The sequence below is a fragment of the Zingiber officinale genome, chromosome 8A, assembly GCF_018446385.1.
Source record: "Zingiber officinale cultivar Zhangliang chromosome 8A, Zo_v1.1, whole genome shotgun sequence".
Classification (NCBI taxonomy): domain Eukaryota; kingdom Viridiplantae; phylum Streptophyta; class Magnoliopsida; order Zingiberales; family Zingiberaceae; genus Zingiber; species Zingiber officinale.
In genome coordinates, this window is record NC_056000.1 from 16198512 (window position 1) to 16223607 (window position 25096).

The window sequence follows — 25096 nt, forward strand, 5'->3', positions numbered from 1 at the left end:
TTCTTCCTTCTTTCTGAGTTCTGAGGCTTGGTTAGCGATATGAGGTTGAGTCCGAGTGCGGCGCTCGTTTTGGAGTGCACCTACGAGCGACGCGAGCGGTTGTCGGATCTTGGGAGGATTTTTCCGGAGATCCTCTGCACCGTGGGCGGCAATCAATTCTCTAAAGACAGTCGGCACGTCCGACGCTTCGACCGGAGATACACAATTTCTTAACCCTTACTGTTATTAACGTTTATTGCATGCTCGTCATTTATTGGTGCAATTATAGATTACTGCATTAGTGTAATTAGTTCTATTACAGTTATTACAATATCTTCAATTCTTCGTGATGGAAGAAGAGGGCATACACTTCCTCTTCCTCTTTCTCGGCGAGTGGTTCGGGTGAAAATTGGAGGAAGAAAAGATAAATTAGTAAAATATTAAATTAGGCTATTATATTACCTAAGTAACCAAATAAATTATGTTTTATTCTTCCTAATCTTAGTTATATATATATGATAATGAGAACCAAACACCCTGGATAATATATGATACGGGTTATGTTGAGTGGACTCGAAAGGTGATATGGTAGTTGGAGTCAAGATGACGGGTGGTCAAATTCAAAATGATGTGGCAGTTCTATTTGAAAAAGAGTAATATCCCCTCATCTAGCTTGGATTAGATGCCCAATGTTAAGGTTCTTATGTTTAACCAGGACGGGTTTTAATCCGGTCAGGGGGAGATGGTCAGTCTTCAAGCAAAGCGAATCAGGGAATTTGGTGTCTCAGGGTCGGCCAAATTTTAAGGATACCATGAGCGAGGTCGGCCAACCTTAAGAGCCGATTGAAACAATTGACTCACTCCACAACAGACTAACTAATGGGGAACATACTAACTAATGGGGAACAATAGGCAGGTAAACTCGTCCGATTATAAATTCAGACAGACTTATATGTCCTGATCGTACAAAAAGTCGGGCAGAATAAATACAGCCCAACCTGATATATTGATCAAGTCTCTCAGAACAAAGCTGGCTTTCTCTAGGTAACTTATCATACGCTCAGTCAGGTAAAGGGATGATTGGGCATACAACACTTATACTTATATTATTATCGCCTGAACAGAATTCCAGCACAACATATATTATTATCAAAGGGATTTTTCAAGAGCATGATGCACTCTACCATTCTCTAGCGAGTATCTTAATGTCACGCAGAACATGGTTGAGCAGCTTAATATGATGTATAGCAGTGGAATATACAGAATACAACTGAATAGCTCAATAAAAGCGATCGGCTTAAGGACCGGCCGGATTATATTCAGCCAATAATATCATATTAACAAAGTGACTGGCTTAAAGACCGATCGAGATATATTCAACCAACAACATCATCCTAACAGGGTAGCTGGCTTAAAGACCGGTTGGGTTATATTCAGTCGACAACAACATCTTAATAGGACGACCGACTTAAGGACCGACCGAATCATATTCAGTAGACATTATCCCGACAACTTGTCATAATAATAATTTTATATCAGAGAATATTTTTCTGGAAACTTCTCCAAAAATCATCGTGTTTCCCATCAGCAGACCAATAATAATAGCATATTCCTTCGACAACTTTGGCAATAATAAAAGTTTTAAATGACAAAAGGGGTATATATGTGAGTAAGATAAAGATTCCTTGGACAATTATGATGAATTGCTTAACGAACTCTGACACATTTTGTCACCTCATGATCACGAATGTTATGTGAGATAGTATTTAAAAGGGGAGTCCTCTCTGTGACGAAGGTACGCTCACTGATATCTGTAACTCTATTCTCGCGCATACATTCTAACTATTCTTCATCCATTTGTTTGAACTGAGACTAATTTGAGCACTAGAGGGCCTTCGTCAGGAACTCCCCCTAGTTTCTAGGCACTGACATTTTGTTGGCTCATCTCCTTGTGCGTAGGATCGAAGGAGAAGCTTTTGAGGAAAGAGAAAGGTTTTCTATTAGTCAATCATTCGATCTACCGTACCTGACGCATCATCTCCGTAAGTCTCAGCCAGGATTAAATTTGGCATCGTCTGTGAGAATCTTTGCCTGAATCTAAGAATTAAAGATGGAAGAGGCTGAAAAACTCACTACTATTACTTTGACGCAAGAGGACCTAGATCTACTCATCAACGCCCGAGTCCAAAGGGCGCTGCAACAGCAACAACAAGGAGCCACCAATAGTACTCTACCGCGACCTAATCCCATTGCATCTACAACGTCTCACCAAAGGGAGCAAGGAGTACAGGAGGAGGGTCCGACCCATTTGCCTAGGGCATCTCGGTCACCAGCTCTACATCACCGAGCTCTTTTTCGTGCATCGCCTAAGCATATAGACCAAGAAGAACCCCACCGGGAGTCTTCCAAAGAAGCACCTGTTCGTGAAAGGCGAAGGGGAAAAGCTCCAGCATGCTACAGCTCCGCTGAAGAAATTAGTACGTCGATTGCTAAAAAGGTGTTAGAGGATAAGCTGCTGAAGCATTATCAAAATCAGGCAATAGGAGAATACTCAGGGTCAACTAACCCTAAGGATCATCTTGTCAAATTTGAGTATGCCGCCCTCTTTTACCAATTTACTGATGGGGTGAAGTACTAGGTGTTCCTCAGCACCTTCGGTGGTTCTGCTCAAAGGTAGTTTAAGCGACTACCTGCTGAATCTATTCTCCGTTTCAAGGATTTTCGCAAGGTTTTTCTTTACCACTTTACAAATAGTCAAAGATACCAAAAGACTCCCCTGAGTCTTTTCTCACTAAAGCAAGGGCCTAAGGAATCACTGAGGTCCTATATTAAAAAAATTTAATCAAGTGGCTATGGGCATTCCTTCAGCCACCACCGAGATCTTGATAAGTGTCTTCTCTCAAGGGCTCATCAATAATGATTTCTTTAATTCCTTGGTCAGGAGACCCCTGAGAAATTTTGATCATCTGTTGGACCGGATGACTGAATTGATCAATGTTGAAGAGATGCAGGTTGCCCGGAGGAAAGACGCCCCTGCACCAACACCGGCTCCGACGCATTGCACGCTCCTCCACCTAGAAGACCTTGAGCAGCCCCTCAACCTCTTCATCCAGAACTGCGACCACGGGTCATGCAACATGTGGGGGTCAAGCAAGAAAGATATATAGAACCTCCTCAAGAAGCTCCAAAACGGTGGTGCACTCTTCACTGGTCGACCACCCATGATATGCGGGATTGCTACACGCTAGCTAATTATTAGGGCGGCAATCAGAGATTTCACTGACACACTCCATCGCCCAACCGCTGACCCTACTGAAGACCGAATGGCTCACCCAGAAGAAATCAACGCAAGTTTGAGCGACAGCAAAGGACGCCACCACCACCTATGGACCGAACGCCAACTCCCGCTCGGAACCAATTGGAAGTCCTAACCCAGTAGGAGGAGAACCGCAATAATGTTGCGCGGGACAACATCAGCATGATAGTGGGAGGTCCGACTGATGAAAACTCCAACCAAACGAGAAAGTCACATGCTTGGCGGTTGAAAATTCATGTAGTCGGCTGTAGCGCAAAACGGGTGGCCGAGCCGAAAATTAGTTTCAGGCCCAAGGATCCAGAGGAGATGGAGATACCCCATGATGATGCATTAATAATCAAGACCATTATATCTAATTATAATATTTCTCGTACTTTTGTTGACATATGTAGTTCTGTCAACATTATTTTTAAGCAGGCGTTCGAGTAGCTACAGATAGACTTGAGCGACCTCCAGCCTATGGTGACTCCTTTATATGGATTCATGAGTAACAAAGTTTAACTTCTCGGCCAAATAAAATTAGCCATATCCTTAGGGGAGGAGCCCCTAATGAGGACGCGCCGATCGAATTTCATTGTGGTCGACGCTCCCTTGACTTATAATGCCATTTTAGGTCGCCCGACCCTAGATGAGTTTCGGGCAATAGTCTCCACCTTCTACCAAAAAATAAAATTCCTCGTGGATGATCAAATTAGGGAAGTTCTAGGAGATCAACTAATGGTGCGCAAGTGTTATGTTAATATAATAAAGACTGAGGCTCACTTCACACAAAAGATATAGCGGATGGAAGTCAAAGCCATCTAGGTGACCAGGAGGCTTCGCCCGCCCTGGTCTATGAAGAAAAGGAAGAAATCTAGATTCGGTCAGGTTAACCAAGGGTTGTCACTTAAGTGGTGGCCGACCTACCCAAAGAACTTAAAAAGGAGTTGGTTGCGTGTCTTACATGCAACAACGACGTCTTTGCATGGTCGCCTACAAAAGTAATCGGAGTGTCACCAACAGTCATGAAGCATGCACTTTATGTATATCCAGACACTTGACCGGTTAAGCAAAGAAAACGAGATTTTAGAGCCGAGCAGAACAAAATCATCAAAGATGAGGTGGACAAATTGCTGGCTACATTCGTGAAGTTCAATTTCTGAGCTGGCAGGCCAATGTGGTCTTGGTGTCAAAGCCAAGAAATAAATGGCAGGTCTGCATCGATTTCAGACATTTTAACAAAGCTCGTTCAAAAGATTATTATTCACTCTCTCACATTGATCAAATGATGGATTCTATTTCTAGGTGCAAGTTTATCTGTATGTTGGACTCATACTAAGGATATCGCCAAGTTTCTATCGCCAAGGATGACCAGGAGAAGGTCAGTTTCATAATTATCGAGGGTACTTATTGTTATAATGTTATGTAGTTCAGACTGAAGAATGCATGAGATACTTACCAACGACTCATGAACAAGGTCTTTCAGAAGTAGATCAGGCAGAATATGGAGGTGTATGTGGATGACATTCTCATCAAGTCTCTCCGAGTGGTCAATCTATGTGCAGATGTGGAAGAAACTTGCAAAACTCTAAGGCAGTATGGATTGAAGCTCAATCCCAATAAGTGCATGTTTGGAGACAAGAGTGAGAAATTCCTGGGCTATATTGTGACCGAGCAGGGGATAGAGGTCAACCTGAGCAAGGTATAGGGGCTTTAGGGCATGGCTCCTCCACGCAATCTGAAGGAGACACAAAGAATGACTGGTCAAATCACCGATCTATCTCGCTTCATCTACCGGTAAGCCGATCAAAGTCTATATTTTTTTAAGATACTCCGTCGGGTGACTAAGTTCCAATGAGATGCCGACTGCGATAAAGCTTTTAAGGAGCTGAAGAATTACCTATCCACCCTGCCTATACTTGCAAAGCCCATAGCAGGCAAGACACTGTGGGTGTATTTGTTAGCTAATGATCATACGGTCAGGTCAGTATTAGTAAGACAAGAGGGGAAGGAGCAATAACCTGTATATTTTTTAAGTCATTTAATGAAAGAGTTGAGTGTCGTTATATCACACTCAAGAAGTTAGACTATGAATTGATTTTAGTTGTTCGGAGGTTACGTCCTTATTTCCTTGCTATGAAAGATATGCAGAAAGAAAAAGGTGACTCAAACAATCACGAAAGTCAAGACTGGAGTCACTTGCTATGGTTGTAACCAGAAGGGGCACTACAAGTCGGATTGTCCAAATCAGAAGCAACAAAGAAAGAAGGTGTTAAAGACAACTTGGTCCGAGTCATCAGATGAATCCGAGATCAACGAAGGACTGGGGAGCTTCCTCGCTTTACCAGTTCAAGCATATGTTGCTGAAACCGAGTCTGATTCAGAATCCGAGAGCGAATGAGAAACCGAGTCTGAGTGAAGTCACGGATCCGTATCCGCTTCCGAAGGACCTAACCCCACTGTAAGTTCTCTACTCGCCGAGACTCAATTAGACGATTTACAAAACTTAGTTCCTTATTTGTTAAAGAAATTGACTAAATCCAACGTCCGGGTCAAGTCACTCCAAAAGGAGGTAACAACCCTTAAGGAAGCGACTGACTCGATTTCTTTGACTGAGCCGATTCAAATTGGAAGTTCAACTCAAGTCCAACAACTTGAGGAAAAAAATTCTAATTTGAAAACTCAAGTTAGAGAACTCAAGGAAACGTTGGAACGGTTCACCCTGGGTTCCAAGAATCTTGATCTGATTCTTGGAAAACAGCGAGTCATGTACAATAAATCCGGACTTGGATTTAAAACTAAAAGAAAATACAAATTATATTTATCCCTAGTTAATAGAAATAGAAAAGTAGTCCAAGCATGGGTCCTCAAGTCAAACCTGACTAATCAAGTTGGACTTGGACACTATCGGGTCCCCAAGGATCAAGTCCATTACCTTGATAGACCATATCGAGGCTATGATCCAGGGGGAGCCAATAGAAAAACTATCTTGATATATAGATAAAATTGCTTGATGATTGTTTATTTTTTTTTTATATGCATGTTTAGACTAGGATAGTTAAGGACCTAGGCATGATTTACACTTGACTAGTTAGACCTAGGAGTTAAAATAAGGGAATTAAATATTTAATTTCTTTGAAAGGTTTTGTCTAGAAGTGGTGGATGATCTCATACCCAAGAAGGCCTAGTGCCTCGCCAAAGCCTGGAAGTCGATTTTCGAAATAAATATTTAATTAACTTATTTTAAAACCTGAGTCTAACTCAAATGTAAATCAACCCTTAGATGGAATTTAAATCAAAGTTAATCATCTCATAAAATTATTAAGGTTTCCTGATTGACAACCTAGAATGGGTGAAATAGATCTAGGATTAAAATAATTATAATTAATTTCAAAATCATACTTCATTAACTTTTAAAATTATAATTAATTTCAAAATCATACTTAATTAATTTTCAAAATTATAATTAATTTCATAAATCATAACTAATTTCATAAATCATAATTAATTCAATAATTAATTTTAAAATAATAATTAATTTTCAAATTATATTTAAAATCTTAATGATAATTAATTTTTAAAAAACATATTTCTGAAATCATAATAAAATTAATATCATTATTTACAAAAATTATAATTCTCAAATCATAATCAAATTTTAAAATTATTAATTCTTAGATATTCAAAATATTAATTATATCTAATTCATTTAATAGGGAAGATTAATAATTTTTAATATATTTTTGAAGCTTCAAAATATTAAATGTTTACTCATATTTTAAAATATGAAAATCAAAATTATATTATAAATCATAATATTTTAATTACAATTAATTCCGTCTCACACTCACTCATAAGCTGAACATACTTGATATCTAGAATGAGTGAGATGGAAAATTAGGAAAACATAAAATAACCATTGTTTTTTATGCGTGGACTCTAGGATTTTCAAATTTTCTAAGGCATTAATCAAAGGGGAGTGAAGGGAGTCAAGTCTTTAAGTTAAAGCTTTTTTTTAATATTTCATCAAGTTCAAATATTTTTGTATCTAGAAAAATAAGTTTTTTTAAGTTTCAATGTACTCTTAAAAATCTTTTAAAGCTAAGTACTTGACACACTTAAGTTTGTAAGTTTTGGCTAAGTTATCTTTGAAAAATCAAGTTAAAATACTTTTGAGAATGTTATGTTATTCAAGCCAAAGTTTTTTTAAGTACTTAACTATGCTTTTATGAAAAATCCCGCTAAGCTAAGTACTTAACTAAGTTTTCTCAAAAACAATTATTTTTCCAAAAATTTAGCCAAATGCTACCCTTCAGGGGAAGCTTAGATTTAAATAAAACATTCTTCTATTTTTTTCTCTCTACTTACTCTTTTTGATTTATGTCAAAGGGGGAGATAAAAGTCAAAGTTAAGTAAGGGGGAATATAAGAAAATTTTTTTTTGAGCATAAGGAAGTTTGTTTTTACTTCATTACATTTATTCTTATGCTTAAAAAACCTTATATTGCTGTCATATTTTTACTTAACTTTGAATCGTGTTGTCATAATAAAAAATGGGGATATTGTTGGTACAGGAAGCATCCGACGATCGAATATATGTTTTGATTATGTCAAAGGGTTCAAAGTTACGGTATTTTGTTATCTGATATGTTGAATGAGCTTTGTAGGAAAGTCCTAAGGTTTCTTAGGTTAGACAAGTGGAAAATCCTAGGGGGCGGTAATCCTAGGTCCTAGGGGGTGGCAACCCTAGGCAGAAAGTCTTGGCGGGTCGGAGCTTCGGGCAAAAATCCTAGGGGGCGGTAACTCTAGGTTGAAATCCTAGTGTCGTGAACTAGGTGGAAGTCTGGACGGGTCGTGGACCGGACGTCCAGCATGAAGACCGGAAGCATCGGATGCTGAGCAAAAGTCCAATCGGTCTGGAGGACCGAACTGGCAAAAGGTAACTTCTCCTGAGTGGAGTAAGTGAGAACGCATTTCCCGAAAGTGGGAACAGTAGGCGTCGGTTCGACCTAGGGTTTCTGGTCAGAAATCCGAAGTCAGAACCGGACAGTCCGAAGACTGTCAAACTTATTTCTCTAATATATTATCTGTTATGTTCTAACTCTGTATTGTAGGAGACTAACATTTTATACAGGGGTAGAGCTGATCGGGATCGGTCGACCGAACGTTTAGATCGGTCGACTGAACCCCCAAGTAGCAGATCAGATTTCTAGCGAGTGGACTGAGCTCGACCAGGGGATCGGTCGATCGAACTTGGTTATCGGTCAGCCGAACCGAAGATAGGACTTGACCAGATCGAAGCGAAGCGAGCGGATGAGGAGGAGAACATCTGATCGGTCGACCGAACTTGGGGATCGGTCGACCGATCCACTTCAGGTCAAACCTGATCCCGAGCGTTGAGGATCTCGATCAGTCCTGCGGAGCCTATAAAAGGAGCCTGGGGAAGCAACTTCGAGATGAACTCGAACAGAACATCTTGTGCACTTGTACGCTGCTCCGAACGCTCAAACGATGCTTCACTGCTCCGACAACTGACGACTAACTTTCCTCATCTTTTGTGTTGTCGGTATTGTAATTCTTTATTCAGCACTTGTAATTTTAAGTTGTAAAATGTTTACGGATTGATACTGATTGCCCACCGAAAGTGATCAACGATCGTGGGCCTTGGAGTAGGAGTCGCTCAAGGCTCCAAACCAAGTAAAAACTTGGTGACTTTGTTCTTTGTGTTTGTCTTTATCTTATTTCCGCTGCGAGTTTTCTGAAACACGAGTGAAAGCCACGAGCGCTATTCACCTTCCTCTAGCGCTTCTCGATCCAACAAGTAGTGATCTTGGCGTGGAGAGATGCAAAGAAGGTTAACTCTGAAAAATTGCTTGGTCGAGAAAGAGCCTCCTGTGTTGGACTGGTCCCAAGAATTAGATCGATAGAAGGATGAACAGATAAAGTTCATTTAGAAGATTGCGCCTCCTCCGGATGGGCTCCTCTTGGGCTGAAGATGGGGGCAAAGAGGTTGTTTCCAAGTATGGGGCTCACCTCTTAGGAGATGGGGCGAGGATAAGTTTACGCCCCTTGTGTTTTTTCTTGGCGGAGGCGTCTTTCTTTGAAGGAAGATCCTCCAATACTGGGAGCGGATCAGGAGGTAGCTCCCCAGAAGTGGTAACCGCGATGAACTCTGCTACCTACCTTTCGAAAGTCTCCCCGGATGGGGCGGTCGAGGGAAGATCTCGTTTGGCTAATATTTATTGCTCCTTGGTGTGGAGTTTTTCCCTGGTTAGTTTAATTTCTTCATCGATCATGGCTTTCAAAATAGAATCCACTATGCAAATAAAAAAAAAATACCTTAGTTAGCAATAACGTAAGGATTAAAATTATCAAAACTTACCAAAAGAGCCGGATAGTTTCTTCCGTATGGGGCTTAAACCGAACAAATATAAAAAGCTTTCGTGTAGCCACTTATGAATTTGAAAACGTTGGTGACTCAACTGGGGAAGGTAAGAAATATAGAGGGGATTCTGCTTAAACTCTTCAGGATCAGGGAGAGGAGGAAAGGAAGATTGTCACTCGGTCGACCAAGTTGCCAGATCAAGCATTTCCATAAAGAAGAAGTGAGATTTTCAACCTTTATTCGAGGACGGCATGTCCTCCCGCCTTTGGTCGAGATTAGAAAAGAAAAGCCCCAGGTTCCGATGTTTTGGGGTAGGAAAATAGGTAGAGATTGCGAGAAGTAGGAGAGATGCTGAATAGATGAAATAACATAAACATCCTACACATATACCGAAAGGTATTTGAGACAAACTATTGTAAAAGGATATAAAAGTATTGACTTTCAACAAAAAGGGATGGATAGGAAAGCGAGGGTCGGCTGCTAACTGGTCAAAAAAGAAGATGATGTGGTTCGGAGGGGGATGATGAGGATGATCGCCCGACAAAGGGAGAGTAATATGATAATTCTTGGGAATTGCATATCTAGAGTAGAGAAAATTTTTATCATAATCATCAAAGCTTGAACTGGTAAAGGTGTACTAGGGGGTGAAGGATTCTTGAGTTATAAGGAAGGCAAAGAGTAAATTGATCTCTTAAGGTGCAAGCAAAGAAAAGATTGGGCAAGAAGGTTTGCTAGGAAAGAAGTCGAAGAAGATAAAGTGCAAAGTGTTGAGGGGGTTAATTGTTTAGGGTTTTTATAAATACTAGTTTAATCATGATCGTTTGATCAAAACTACAAGGGCCCGGTGAACCGTTGATCTGCAGGGAAAGTATAACGTTGAGTCATACAAAGTAGCGTGTGATGGAAGCCGCTTTGTAAAACAAAAAGGAGAGCCACGTGGCGTCAACCCATAAACGGGCATTTATAATGGAGGTGACAACCACATTATTCCTCTGATCATAAATCTCTCCGCATCTCCTCGGTAACCTCGCCTAAAGGAACTGGCTGCGGACAAGCAGTTTTTGAAAAAATCACCAAGTCCTTAAGGTAAAAAGGGAAGAACGAATCACCGAACAGCTCCGCGAAAAGGTCGAGCGGGCAAGCAAGAATAAGACATGGGTCCAGTCAGTCTGTTATACCTCCATCGACTAGACTTGAAGGGGGGGCTAGTGATATAAGTTATGATGAGTGGACCCGGAAGATGACGTGGTAGTAGGAGTCAAGATGACGCGGCGGTTAATCAAGATGATGTGGTAGTCCTACTCGAAAAAGAATAATATCCCCTCATCTGGCTTGGATTAGTCGCCCAATGTTAAGGTTCTTAGGTTTAACCAGATCAGATATTAATCCGGCTAGGGGGAGATGGTCAGTTCTCAAGATGAGTAAATCAGGGAATTTGGTATCTCTGGGTTGGCTAGATTTTAAGGCGACCATGAGCGAGGTCAGCTAACCTTAAGGACTAACCAAAACTATTAACTCACTCCACAACAGACCAACTACTAGGGGCAGTAGGTAGGTAAACTCATCAGGTTATAAAGTCAGACAGACTTATATGTCTCGGTCGTACAAAAAGTCAGGTAGGACAAATACAACCCAACGTAATATATTAATCAAGTCTCTCAGAACAAAGCGGACCTTCTCTAGGTAAATTATTATACGCTCGATTAGGTAAAGGGGCGACTGGTCATACAACACTTATATTATTATCGCCTGAACGGAATTCCAGCACAACATATATTATTATCAAAGGGATTTTCCAGGAGCATGATGCACTCTACCATTCTCTAGCGAGTGTCTTAATGCTGCACAAAACGTGGTTAAGCAGCTTAATATGATGCATAGCAGTGGGATATACAAAATACAATTGAACAATTCAATAAAAGCGACCAGCTTAAGGATCGGTCGGATTATATTCAACCAACAATATCATCTTAACAAAGCGACTGACTTAAAGACCAGCCGAGACATTTGCAGCCAACAACATCATCCTAACAGGGCAATCGGCTTAAGGATCGACCGAGTTATATTCAATCGAAGACAGCATCTCAACAGGGCGGTTGACTTAAGAATCGACTGAATCATATTCAGTAAACAATATCCCGATAACTTGTCATAATAACAACTTTGTGTCAAAAAATATTCTTCTGAAAACTTCTCTAGGGACCATCGTGTTTCCCATTAGCAGACCAATAATAATAGCATATTCCTTCGACAACTTCGACAATAACAAAAGTTGTAAACGACAAAAGGAGTATATATGTGGGTAAGATAAAGATTCCTTAGACAATTATGATGAATTTGTTTAACAAACTCTAACATATTTTTTTATGTAAGGTGGTATATAAAAGAGGAGTCATTTCTGTGACAAAAGTACACTCACTGATATCTATATATAACTCTACTCTCACACATACGTTCTGATTGTTCTTCATCCATTCGTTGAGATTAAGACTGACTTGAATGTCGGAGAACTTTCACCAAGGACTCTCCTTGATTTTTAGGCGTATTTGATCCATTATACCCAATGCATTATCTCCATAAATCACAGACAAGATCAATATACATTAACTTGACATTCAGAACATCATTATCCACAACAAGAGGAAGTATAATAAACGCTAATTTCCCCTCCTGATTATCTGGCACTGGATTCTAATGTTTGAAATAAATGTGATCGATCTTATAAATTCACAATCCACTAACTTTTGCAATGGTTTTGTCTACTTGTGCATCTTGTTTTCAAGAGAGAGAAAATCAAATTTACGGAGAAAGGGCTCGTTGCAAGTTCCTCTCGTTACGGCGGGCCTGAAGGCGCGGGAAGAGCCGGAGGCTATGACAGACTGCTGCTGAACTCTCTGCTGACTACTGGATGGTTGGCTGCCGGTGGAAACTACATGGTTCCTGCTGCTTGGCACAGCGACTTTCTTCGAAGCACTCTCGTTGTGCGACGTCGGGCAGATTTTCTCGGAATCAACCTGAAATTTGAATATTATTCGGTCTGATTGAACTGCTTATCGAGATAGAAGTTCTGGCAAGAATGGAACTTACGGTTTGTTTTAACAGTGAGAATGCATTATCGGGAAATTTGTGATTGGTGGCTCTGCCCGTCTTATCACCCGGCTGATGAAACAAAAGATTATTGCACGTCGGCAATGAACAGACATCACAAAAGTTTAAAACAGCAATCTCGAGAAGCATACAATACCTGTTGTCGAGGATTAACATTAATCTGGGAATGCTTCATATTCCAGTCAAAAATAAAATCAAACTGATATCCTGCATGCGATAGAACGCCAAGAGAGAAATTTGGTAAGCCTGAGAATGCAAGGGGCATTGAAATATTATAGCATAAAAGTAAAATTTTATACACCTTGTCGAACATACAGGTCGCTGAATAGCCTCCTCAAGTATGAATAATTCGGCTTTCCCTCGAATCCAAGGGATCGACAGTGACGGAAATAAAGTGCAAATTCTGGTGGACATGACTCGCAAAGTCCCTAGTTATAAGTAAATTTAAAGTAAAGAATAATAATGTTGCTCAATCAAGTTCTTAATTAATCAAGCACTACATGGGAAGAAGATTTTCAATTACCTCTATGGGGGTCAATATTTTCTTTTGCCTAATTTTATCATACTTCTGCTTTTTAGTGGTTGCTTGGAGCCCTTGCCAAGGGAGGCTGAAGAAAAAAGTAAATTAACCAGAAATGTGTCTTAATTATCTGACTGAAACAAATATGATGAAATGGGCATCAAGAAGAAATGAAGCTAACCTTCCTCTCAAAAAGTACATAAGCACATAGCCAAGGGATTCTAAATCATCTCTTCGGCTAGGTTCTGCAGGTACATATTTTAGCATAAAAAACTCAAGAAAAATTGCAAAACTGATAATAGCCTTGACAATATTCAAGGTAAAAAAAAAAAAAACTTACCAATTCCTAGATGTATATTAATGCTTGCATATCGTGCTGTTCCAGTTAGGCTCTTATTCTCCCTGTAAGTGGAAACACGTTATAAAACCAAAAGGCAAAAAAAAAAAAAATCAGAAATTTTGTGCAGCACAACGGACCTACAGAACTAATATCAGAAAGATATAAAGATATCAAAACACTTGGTGGAAAGGACCAATTTACAGTCATAAACCTACCACAGTTCGTAAAATTTTTTAGAAGTTGAAGTTGCTAGTGTCATCATGAATAATCAAGATTGAATTAATAAACTGAAAGTTGAAAGGTAAATTCATCCAAGACACTGCAAATTAATCCTATTATTACTACTCTATGCAGCAACAATGTCAAAAGGTGTGATCCACTGAAAGCAAGTTTCAAAATTAACATATCAAAATCGAGCTTTTATTACCTATATGGAATGTGCTTTCTGGTTTGGTGATCCCTATATTTCTTTGCAAGACCATAGTCAATAATATAAACCTGAGAGTAAACAAGAAAAGCAATTAAGAAACTTGGAAAGGTGAAAACCCTTGCTGTTAAACAGAATGCCATGCTTAGCAGTTGTGGCAATTCCAGACTAGCATTTCCCTTATGCATACTGAAGAAAGCTATTAAAACTTAAACCATGTCGCGAACAAAGTACTGAATGGCTCACGCCAGAGAAAATGCATAGCAATAGCGTTAAAATTTGAGATATCATTGTATTTGACAGGTGTGGGTATGCAAATTTAATCATTTCAATATAATTTCAAATACAAATAATATCAAAACTAAAATTCAAGGTATTACATGAGAATCCTTTAGGATGATGTCGTTAAAGCTCTTGTATTCAGAAAGAAAGGGAATCTGATGGTTACATAGGTCAAGAAAAATACTAGATAGTCAAGTACAACAATTAGAAACTTGGTGAGATGCTTCCTCAAAGTAAACTTCTGAATTGTCGCTAAAGGTAGTTTGTTTCGTAGTTCTTGCTAACAAGAGTAACCTGGAACTAGCTGCTAGCATATAAAGCAATATTGTGATCATTGTATCTTTGTCCAATATATTGAGCTGAGTTAGAACTCCAGATGTTCTCAGTTGCAACTATCTTTAGCAAAAACATTTGTGTAATCAATATGCAGATCAAGTTATAGACGCACCTGAGTTGCTCGACCAAGACCCATAAGAAAGTTGTCAGGCTTTATATCACGATGAAGAAAACCCTTTGAGTGCATATGCTCAACCCGAGTTATCTTTCAAAGCAAAAATGAAAATATTATGGCAATGCTTCAGAAGTCTCTTGTGCCAGAGCTAAAATCTAGGGGGAAATGATCCACGTACCAACTGATCAGCAAGCAATAGTACGGTTTTCAATGAGAATCTCCGGTCACATAAGTTGAATAGATCTTCAAGGCTAGGACCAAGAAGATCAATGGCCATGATGTTATATTCTCCATACACACCAAACCATTTCAGTTTGGGAACTCCACCTTTAATGAATCACAAAACCAAAATCACCATTGTGACCAAGCAAACATAAAAAAAAAAAAAAAAAAATACTACTTAAGGTTCAACAACTTACTTTCTCCTTGGAGAAGAGCATACACTTTCGCTTCGTAGTGGAGCAGAGGATTACTAGACTTCAGTGGTTCCTGGGAACCAATATTATACATGTTAACTAGAAAAGTGAATGCCGGTAAACAAACACACATTCTAACCTCAATCTCTAAAGCACTATATAAATATATGTATATGTATGATGGTATGACAAAAATGGACGAACGGAGCATTCCTTAAACATGTGTAATGTTGGACTTTGGAAATAGTAACAGGACGTACCAGTTTAAGTGCCACCTTTTCTCCATTTTCTATGTTAACACCTGAACCAAATCAAAGAGGATAAAACAGGGGAAATGTAAACAAAGATGGAGTCGAAATCAATATGATTCAAAATACACAACTTCAAGAATGATCCACAAAGGCGAGCATAAAAATGGCATACCGACGTAGAGCTCGCCAAAAGAACCACTTCCAATCTTCTCCCCAAGCTTAAATTTCCCACCGATAATCCGCTCCATGACTTAATCCAATCCAAACACACCCACAAAAATCAATTGAGAACAAATCTCAAGATCTCTCAAATAATCAAACAAAAAACAAACTACTATTTCCAAGCGCCCTACAACTCTCTTCCGCCTAGAAAATCAGAAGAAGGCCGCCGGCGCAACCGATCAAGAAAATCTACCACCGGAAATCCTTGAATTCTATAACCAGACCCCACACGCTTCGTTGGAGGAACCGAAAGTTCACGCAGAAGGCCAATTCAATTGAATGCTTCTGCCCGCCAACAAACTCTGATCGAACAAGAAACGTCGGCGCCAGAAAGAACCCCTAGAAGACGAAATCTATCAAACTCGATCGATCCAAGCCAAGCCGGTTCCCTGGAATAACGATCGCCGACGGCGGCAAAAGGTACGCCAACTTCCAAAATCTCCAGCGATGATAATAATATATATATATACATAACCGCTGGACAAAGTCAACAGCGTTTTTATTATCAGCAATCATGATTTTCCCAAAAAAAATAGCAAATTTGGTAAAACGGATTATTCGGAGCCGTTCTTTCTTTTATTTATTTATTTTTGTTTTAAAAACTAACTTAATTCACAGTTCACTTAATTTTATATTTTCCCCTATAATTTAGAATATTATATTTTTACCTTTACAGTTTCTGCAACAGTTTGCTTTTTAGCCACTGTAATAAAATTAGATTCTGATTTACAAAAACAAATAAGCCGATTTACAAATAGAATGCTGCAATACTACAAAGAGGAGCCACTGTTTTCAGGATTCAGGAAGAGAGCAGCGTGCTGCAGCAGGAGGAGCAGAGTAGGCGAGACGGAGTGGTTTGAAGGCGTTAGAGCCCAAAGGATACGAAACCTTAGCGGCAGCGCACGGACGGGCATGGCCCCTCGAACTGCGTTGAGTCTTGTGCAAGGCGCAGCTGCAGTTGCGATGATAAGGCCGTCTCTTGATCTCGGAGTCGAAGGCGGAGATGCAACCCTCAAGGAGGCAGAGAAGCCAGGATGCCTCTGCAACTTTGCTTGCCATCTCTTTTAGCTTCTCAGTTTCTGCACAGAGAAATGAGAATGGAATGAATATATATATATCAAGCTGGGAAGTAAAGTTTACGTTTTGTTTGTTGGAATTTCGGAAGAGTCAGTTTCATGTCTATTTTGTTTTGACCCTTTTTTTAATTGGTGTTTAAGTTGAAAAAAAACAAGGTTTTATTTCAGAGTTCGATCAAAACAGAGGAGGGCAGCGGCAGAAGCTGCAGGTTTTGAAGTCCATACCAGTTGACACACGCCAACGCATTCTTTTCATTTATATTTTTCTTCATTTTCTTTTAAAGTGAGCAACACTAAATGGAAGTTTTAATTGATTAAAATTAGAGGCCGGTACTTAAGATATCGTTAATATCACATATCTATATTTAATTGATTAAAGATACCCATGATACAGTACCAACTATGGACACATGACATCTGACGTAATAATCAAGAGTTAATTCTCAGAAATTAATAATATGAGATTTATTTTACCATGTGTCTGACGCTTATATATCTACATGTACCTCTCTCTATATCCGTGGGACCGACACTAGGAGAGATTAATGTAGTAGATTTATATTTTTTTAATTGATTAAAGGAGCCTACGGGCGTAGCACAGACGGTGGACACATAACATTTCTGCCGTAATAACTAAGAGTTGATTCTCAAGAACTAACGACCTGGGGTTTACCCTACTATACGTCTGACGCCTGTGTACCTATATATACCTCTCTCTATATCCATAGGACCGACACTAGAAGAGTGTTAATATAACGAGTCTACATTTTTTAATTAATTAAAGGAGACCCTTAGGGCGTAACACAGATGATCCACGCATGACTTAAAAATTGACAACTTAAAATTTATCTTACCTATGGGGGTTTACCACACCATACACACTTGTACACCTGCATATAACTCTCTCTATATCCGTGGGTTTGATACTAGAAGAGCGTTAATGTAACGGATCTACATTTTTTAATTAATTAAAAAAGCCTTCAGAGCGTAGTACATATATTTTTGACGTAATAATTATGAATCGATTTTTAAAAATTAACGACCTAAAATTTATAGGTAGATATTTTTGACGTAATAATTATGAATCGATTTTTAAAAATTAACTACCTAAAATTTATAGGTAGATATTTTTGGCGTAATAATTATGAATCAATTTTTAAAAATTAACAACCTAAAATTTATTCTACCTATAATACGTTAATGTAGCGGATCTATATTTTTTAATTGATTAAAGGATACCATAGAAATCGTCTTTTATCCTTTTGCTCATTAAATTCATATTATAAAAATTATCCCGTAGATCAACAAACTTAAAATTTTATTAAAAATTAAACAAAATGACTAAAAAGGTCGTCGTTTATTAATAAAAGTTTCTTTTATCCAATTTTAAATTACTTTTATTTACAAATAGAAATTGAACAATAAATACAAAAATTCTGAAAAAAATTTCCCCCTTCCCTCCCATCTACCTGTCTATCGTCTCCTCTCGTTCTGCCAAGTCAAAAGAGGCTCAAGTTATATATGTGAGAATTCGCAGCATATTAAATCCGAAAAAGGTAAAATGACGCTCATAAATAAACTAAAACAAATTAGATATACATAAAAAAAAGGACCGGCGACAGAACTTCCAAAGTCACCATTGATCTATTGGTTTAACGCATTGATCCGTTAACGACGACGCCGCGCGTTGCTTTGCCACGTGCTCCGCAGCAGCCATCGCCCTCCACTTCCCCTCCCCCTTCCCCTTCCCTCCGTCGGCTGAGATCGAACCTGCTGAGGCGACTCGCGTTCGGAAGCTGATGACCTTGAGGCTTCCGCCACGGCGGCAGGTGCCGCCGGAGGAGGAGCGGTGCAGCGCGCAGCCACAGTTGCGGTGGTACGGGCGGCGGCAGATCTCGCCGTCGAAAGCGCCGATGCACCCGTCGAAGACGAGCCGCTGCAGCAGGAGCGAGTGCTCTGCCGCCGCGACGTCCATCGATCTATAGTCGCTTCTCTCGCCCACGATCTACTCTTCTTCCAGTTGGTCATGTTGGCGATCTATTTTGTGAATATATATAATGTGATCGAAGAGGAAGGGAAAGTGTCGAATATGAATTAATTGTTTTATAAATAAATAAATAAATAAATATATATATATATATATATATATATATGAATTAATTGTTATATATATATATATTAAGAAGCTGTCCGTGACTGCATGTGAGTTGTCAAGTAGTCGACGCGCACTCAACGAGGGAACGTGTCCGCCAGAGCCGTTGAATGTACCGTCTACCGACACCTGCTGCAGAGTAACCACCGCGTCGCCTGCACATGCAAAATAATTAAACAAATACGAAATTTATTTTGGCATCATTAAAAATAAAAAAATAGATATATATTGTCCCTTTTATTTTAGAAAATAACTTGAGGAAGCTTAAGGTTAAATTCGTTTGTTATCATGTTAGGTCCGCTTATTTCGTGATTATTTTTCTTCTAAAAATATTTTAATTTTTTATTTGGCATCGTAAATAAATTTTTCTAGGTGAAAGTTATTTTATTAACATTCTAGAGAAATAATTTTTGCTATAGAGGAAATAAAAGTCATAATTTTCTATTATTATTATTATTATTATTATTATTTATTATTGATATGGAAAGTAATAGGGAGGTGCCAGGTGATGTCATACGGTTAAAAAAGTCAATAATCTCGTTAAAGTGATAGTCAAAGTCAATAGCGAGTGACTTCGATTTCCAACTCTACGGCAAGACTACAGACTTCATGCCAAGACTCCCGGCTTTGAGCTAAGACTCTTGACTCCATGTCGAAACCCTCGACTCCCAACTCCATAGTAATAAATCCCAGTGTCGATTCAGACACATCCTGGCTAAATTAGAATGACGCCAACCACTGATAATCAAGATGATAAGTTGTCACTGGTTGAAAACGTGAACAATATAGCTATTATTCCTGAAGAAGGTGAGAAAGGGTAACCATTTATCCTGAAGTAAATTGGTAACAATAGTCATTAATTTCGGAAAACATGGGTAATGAAGGCAACAATTCGGGGACACGTGGAAAATATGAGAATCGATCACAACCTTATAAAAGGCAGCTTGTTTCGATAAGTACAGGTACTCTCACACATAGACACAAAACCCTAACCTCAACTCATTTTCTTTATCTTTCTCCTTCATATGAGACTTACTTGATTGTATGAGTGGTTACGCTTAGGAATTTCCTAACCATCATTCTAACCTGTTCTCCTTGATGCTTTCTTTCTAGACTTCACCAGAGTGCTCTACAAATCATGTGGTCAAGTGATCGACAATTCAAATAACCTTGATGCTCATTCACTGACGAGTTATCTATTGACATTCTCAGGATCATTTATCGAGAAACTTGATCTTGGATCTCCATCATTTATATTATCGCAATCATCAGCTCCCATCTTTTATTCTATATTATAAGATTTGCCTTTCTCCTTCTACACTAATCATTGAGGGATAAATTTATGTGAAGATATTTTTCATAAATGAGTGTAACAATGGGTCAAAATTCAGCGTGTCGGAGTATGTCTCTTTCCATATCTTACCATCTGCATTAATGGCTAATAGTCATCCATGATTTACATCCTCTGTGTTGACCTAGGGACGGATTGATGGGGGTGTTAGAGGAGAGCAAATCGTCATTTGCCACATAAATGAGTGTAACAAATGTGTTTGTATCATTTACATATGATGCAACGATGGAGGGAGGCCTAACTGACACGGGATCAACTGTCAGGATGAAGGTCAAAGTCAAGATGGTCAATGTTCGGATATCAAAGGGCCGAATGGAGGACAATTGCAATGGTTGATCGGGCGGTCAAGCCCCGACCGACAGGAGACGGGTCCGAACAGACCCCCATTCCGGCTCAAGATGATACGCAAGACAGCCGACGCTCAATACGGAGCAGCAGGACACCGAGGGAGACTGCATAGCTGGTCTAAACAGGAGAAGATATGTTATTACACGGTCACCGCATAGAAGAACCATGGAGGTTGACAGAGCGGATGAGTACCGGTCGAGCGACTATCCCGCTTGGCCAAGCAGCAGGACCTAGCCATGGACAGAGCGGAGTCCCGGTCGAGCGACTATCCCGCTCGGCCAAGCAACGGAACTATTGTAGTATCTCTCGACATCCTTTTGGGAGATAGTACCGCTTACACGAGGCATGGTCGAAACTTTGATGTCATTTTGTAAAACTAAGCATTATTGTTCAATGGAGCTTTGATGTTATAATTGTGTGGACATTTAACATTATTGCTTGGCAAACCTTTATGTTGTCGCTCTTAGACTGAGCATTATTACTCGGCGGCGCTTTGATATTGTTTTATGAAATTAAGTAACATTGTTGTACATAGCTTTGATGATATTGTTCGACGGACCTTTATGTCGTCGCTCTGTGAGGTTGAGTGTTACTACTCAACGGGGTTTTGACATTGTTTTATGGAATTAAATAACATTGTCCTACCAAGCTTTGATGATATTGGTTGGTTAAAACTCTGTCATTATTACTCTGTAGAATTTATTAATATTGTCTTACATAACTTTAATGATATTGCTCAGCAGAACTTTCATAATATTGCCAATTAAAATCCTATCATTATTACTTTGTAGAACTTAGTAATATTACCCTATGGAGTTTTGATGATATCGCTCGATAATATTTATTCAACCCAAAAAGGAGGAACTCAACTATATTGCTTGAGAGAATCTGTTATATTTCTCGCCGAATTTTTTCTCGGGATAAATTCGGCTATCATTGGGTGCCTCTCCTTTAAGTTATACTAAAGAGAAAAGTTGAATGAAATTTGATTAAGTGTATGTTCAACCATAAAATTCTTTGAAGAAAAGAAATTGGCTGCCATCACTAATGAATGAATCTGGCAGAGGAAAAAAAAATTCAATTCTACATGATATTTCTTAGATTATTTGCTCGCATGACTTAGCTTAGACGGTAGACGCATGATATTTCTAATATAACAATCAGAGATCGAATCTCGCAGAAACTCACAACTTGAAATTTATCCCATCGTTCTCTTCCCGTCTATGTACCTTAATTTACTTCTCTTCATATAAGTGGAGCTAACTACAGGGCCGTTGAAGTGACCGATCCAACTTTTTGTTTTTTTTTTCTTTTTCTTAGATTATTAGGCACTGCACCGGCAGTTCAATATCTGATCTATTAAGACTTTCTGAAGACAGAAGAACAGAATGTATGACGAGAAAATCAGAGAAAACTCTCACCTAGCCATCAATGTCGAAGTTGCTGCAGAATGCGGTCGATGCACCTACATACCATTTTCCACAAACACCTGCATCAGAACCAATGCCGGTAATGAGATGAGCACGTAAGAGTAGGTAAATTAGATTGATCAAGTAATTCATTGGAAGGAAGATCAATATTCCTGTTCTATATATCTCCATGCATAAGAGTAGATCAAATCTTCTCTTCTTTTCTTCCCTTTTTCACTTTTAAAAAGAAAACGAAGATTTGATTGAGAATGATACAAAAGAGCCACGTTGATTTCATCCAAAGTAATTCACCTAAGGAAAATACATTAATTTTCCTATTTAATCTTCATATATACATTAGGATAGACCAAACCTTTCTTTTTTTCTATTTTTATTTTCAATAAACTTTTGCAAATCTTCATATTAAAAGACATCTATATATATCTTGTAACTAGAATAATTCAAAATAATACAAATATCTGTTTCTCTCGTAGCCTATTTGCCAAGATCAAGAAAAACATTGCACTTAGCATAAAAAGATCGTCTTCCTTTACCAACTAACTTTAAAGTTCAGATTGAACCCGATCACAAGTATGATGAGTTGAACCAGACACAGTTTTAACATGCAGCGTCTGAACTTGGCAAAGAGGAATCCAAGTTCTTCACAACATTTACCGACTTAGTTTATCGATTGAGCGCAGTAGAAGCACAGGCAGCTCCATACAAACATGATGTCAAGCCTTTCTTCAATTAAATCAACTCCAAAGCCCCAAACCAGACCTTTTTCGTATAGTGAGGGAAAGAAGTATGCTCTGCTCTGGGCCTGCAAGGACTTAGACTATGTCCTTAAAAAGTATAATGGCTACTTCGACGTGTTTGTCGAAGCTAAATCCTGAGGTTGTGGTTCCTGTTGCGAACACTGGATGCCATGCGTAAGAGAATGCTGAGAACCCGCTTGGGGCACCAAGTAATGGAGGGGCTTGGCTGATTGATTAGATGCTATATATAAATGAGAAACAAAGTTTCATCTCTTTGGTTTCCCTCCACTTTCTTTCTCTTAAATCATTTTTCAAAATAATTATTCAGTTTTAAATCTTTGCAGCCATTCCACTTGCATCAACAGGAAAAAAAACAAAACTTGAATTATTCGCAGTCAACAAAGAGATGAAACACGACTGCAGATTTTGCATCTGAGAAAATAGTCGTTTTTATCTCTATTTTAATAGTCGTTGATCATGAAGCAAGGGGGGAAAACACTTGCTCAAATTATTACACCTCCAAATGCAGCAGTATGATTGAACAAATGATCATACAAAAGATTTGTATAGTTTTTTACTCTTAATTTCCAGGCAGCAAAGAAGAGCTTTGTCTTCTACCTGCAACTAAGAAGACTCTCTTAGGGTTTACACATTCCACACCTCTTGACCATTTATTGCGATTTAACTCTACAGGTTGAGACTGAAAACTGCAGACAGAAATATTGGCCAAACAAAGAATGAAAATGAGATGGTCAAAAAGCAGCAAATAAATAAATAAAAATAAGGCAAGATGCAAGAAACGAGAGCAAGGGACAAAAGTTGAGCACCAACATTCCACAACTTTCAAAAGGGAGGCGATAAATAGAACAGAGGGAACAAGCAAGTTGACTCCTTGTCCCATTTCCATGTTATCTACGTCTCCCCTTGTCACACCAATGTTAATGTAGGAGATTAGCAGGAGATAAATTAAACTAGCTACAAGATCTTCCACAGAAATTCAACACTGGAAATCAAAACCAAAACAATGAGAAGAGAAGAAGAAGAGTGATTGAGCCTATTAAGCCAATATCATACATTGCGCACACACACACACACGCACACACAAATTTAAGGCACCTCAAGCTGTCAGTTGCTCTGTATCTTCCTCTTCTTCTTCTTCTTCTTCATCTGCAACTACAGCTTCCATCTTCTCTTTTTCTGTGGTGTGTGAGCGGTGAAGAAGGCGAAGGAGAAAAGAAGAGTAGGATGGTATTGCTATTTGGTGAAGCAGAGGGAAAAAAAAGGAAGCTAGAAGAAAGATAATCCAGACTGTGGGCAGTGGTGTATTTATTTCTTGCTGTGCTCTTTTACTCATCTACACCAACTCCTCTCTGTGTTTGTGTTGTTGTGCAGTGCAGGGTTTTACTGCCACTCAACTCCCCAAATGGGCAATGAAGGAGACAGTTCTTGAGGGCCAAGTGCTTGTGCACCACGCTCATAGCTGAGCGGAATTACCTGCAGGTCCTTGTTGGGGCTAGACAACTGTATCCCAAGGCAATGCGAATTCAACAAGTTGGTTTGTGATGGAAAGCAACGTATCCTCCTCTCCCGGGTTTTACGTATCCAATACACCAATCTGCTCAATCAACCCTCCTTTTCTGCCGCCAAGGCCACCAACACACAACTCACAGGCACACAAAAGAACAAGCGCATAAACAAAACATAGCACTCTATATATATGTGTGTATTTTTAAAAAATTTAGCATCAAAAGAATTTGAAACCTGATTATAAAAACGCTCTTAGTGCTCTTTGAATCTATTAAAATTCATCATCCATGTGACCAAAATAAAAAACTAAAAACAAAAGAAAAAGATCAGTTAACCTAACGCATGTAACTAAATAGAGCTTTAGAGCCATCTATATTTTAAAACATGACTAAATAACTAAAAGATTAAAATGATAATATACCAAACTTACCAAACCGTTGTATATAACATCTATAGAGCTGCCCAACGGGATATATATATATATAAAAGAATCCTAATTAATCCTTTCCTTAATTCATTTCTTAGAAGAAGATGGAATTAATTCGACAGGTAGGGTTTTGTTTGTATTACACTGTTAGGGTTTAAGAGGCTACCCATGACTTATGACTAGGTACAGAAACAATTCAAATGCTATAGGATGCAAACAGCTGACACATTTAATTAAAATAGTATTCCAGGCAAATTAAATCGCTGCGATGAATTGGAAAATGACTTGAGCTGCAGAGGCAGCAGGCTGCAGTGTCCCCCATGTGTCACAAACCAACAACAGCCACACTATTATTATTATTATCTCTATCTCT

General features: G+C 38.9%; 1 protein-coding gene and 1 long non-coding RNA gene across 3 annotated transcripts; both read right to left on the reverse strand.

The window, feature by feature from the left end:
• Nucleotides 1–12273: 12273 nt before the first annotated feature.
• Nucleotides 12274–16147, reverse strand: LOC122011358 (casein kinase 1-like protein 10). Of its 2 annotated transcripts, XM_042567740.1 has the most exons (14): nucleotides 15807–16147; nucleotides 15626–15703; nucleotides 15463–15503; nucleotides 15206–15275; nucleotides 14965–15113; nucleotides 14784–14876; nucleotides 14054–14124; nucleotides 13627–13688; nucleotides 13468–13531; nucleotides 13290–13374; nucleotides 13068–13194; nucleotides 12903–12973; nucleotides 12746–12817; nucleotides 12274–12672 (listed from the first exon to the last, which is right to left on the reverse strand). In XM_042567740.1, exons 2-14 carry the CDS (start codon nucleotides 15699–15701, stop codon nucleotides 12418–12420), a joined length of 1236 nt encoding a protein of 411 aa, XP_042423674.1. In that variant the 5' UTR covers nucleotides 15702–15703; nucleotides 15807–16147; the 3' UTR covers nucleotides 12274–12417. The 2 variants fall into 2 exon arrangements, with proteins under 2 accessions (XP_042423674.1, XP_042423673.1); XM_042567739.1 differs by having other exon boundaries at nucleotides 15626–16147.
• A 7046-nt stretch (nucleotides 16148–23193) lies between these two features.
• On the reverse strand, nucleotides 23194–24676 carry LOC122011548. Its single transcript, XR_006119968.1, has 2 exons — nucleotides 23886–24676; nucleotides 23194–23476 (listed from the first exon to the last, which is right to left on the reverse strand). It is a non-coding gene; the product is annotated as an uncharacterized LOC122011548 (long non-coding RNA).
• Between the last annotated feature and the right edge of the window lie 420 nt (nucleotides 24677–25096).

Bases quoted from the DNA above. Each gene is read 5' to 3' on its own strand.
- LOC122011358 (XM_042567740.1), bottom strand. From the start codon at position 15,701: ATGGAGCGGATTATCGGTGGGAAATTTAAGCTTGGGGAGAAGATTGGA. The intron at 14,877-14,964 runs GTACGTGGATCA...TTGCTTTGAAAG, and splicing joins TATTGCTTGCTGATCAGTTG to ATAACTCGGGTTGAGCATAT. The intron at 12,673-12,745 runs GTAAGTTCCATT...TTCAAATTTCAG, and splicing joins TCTCACTGTTAAAACAAACC to GTTGATTCCGAGAAAATCTG.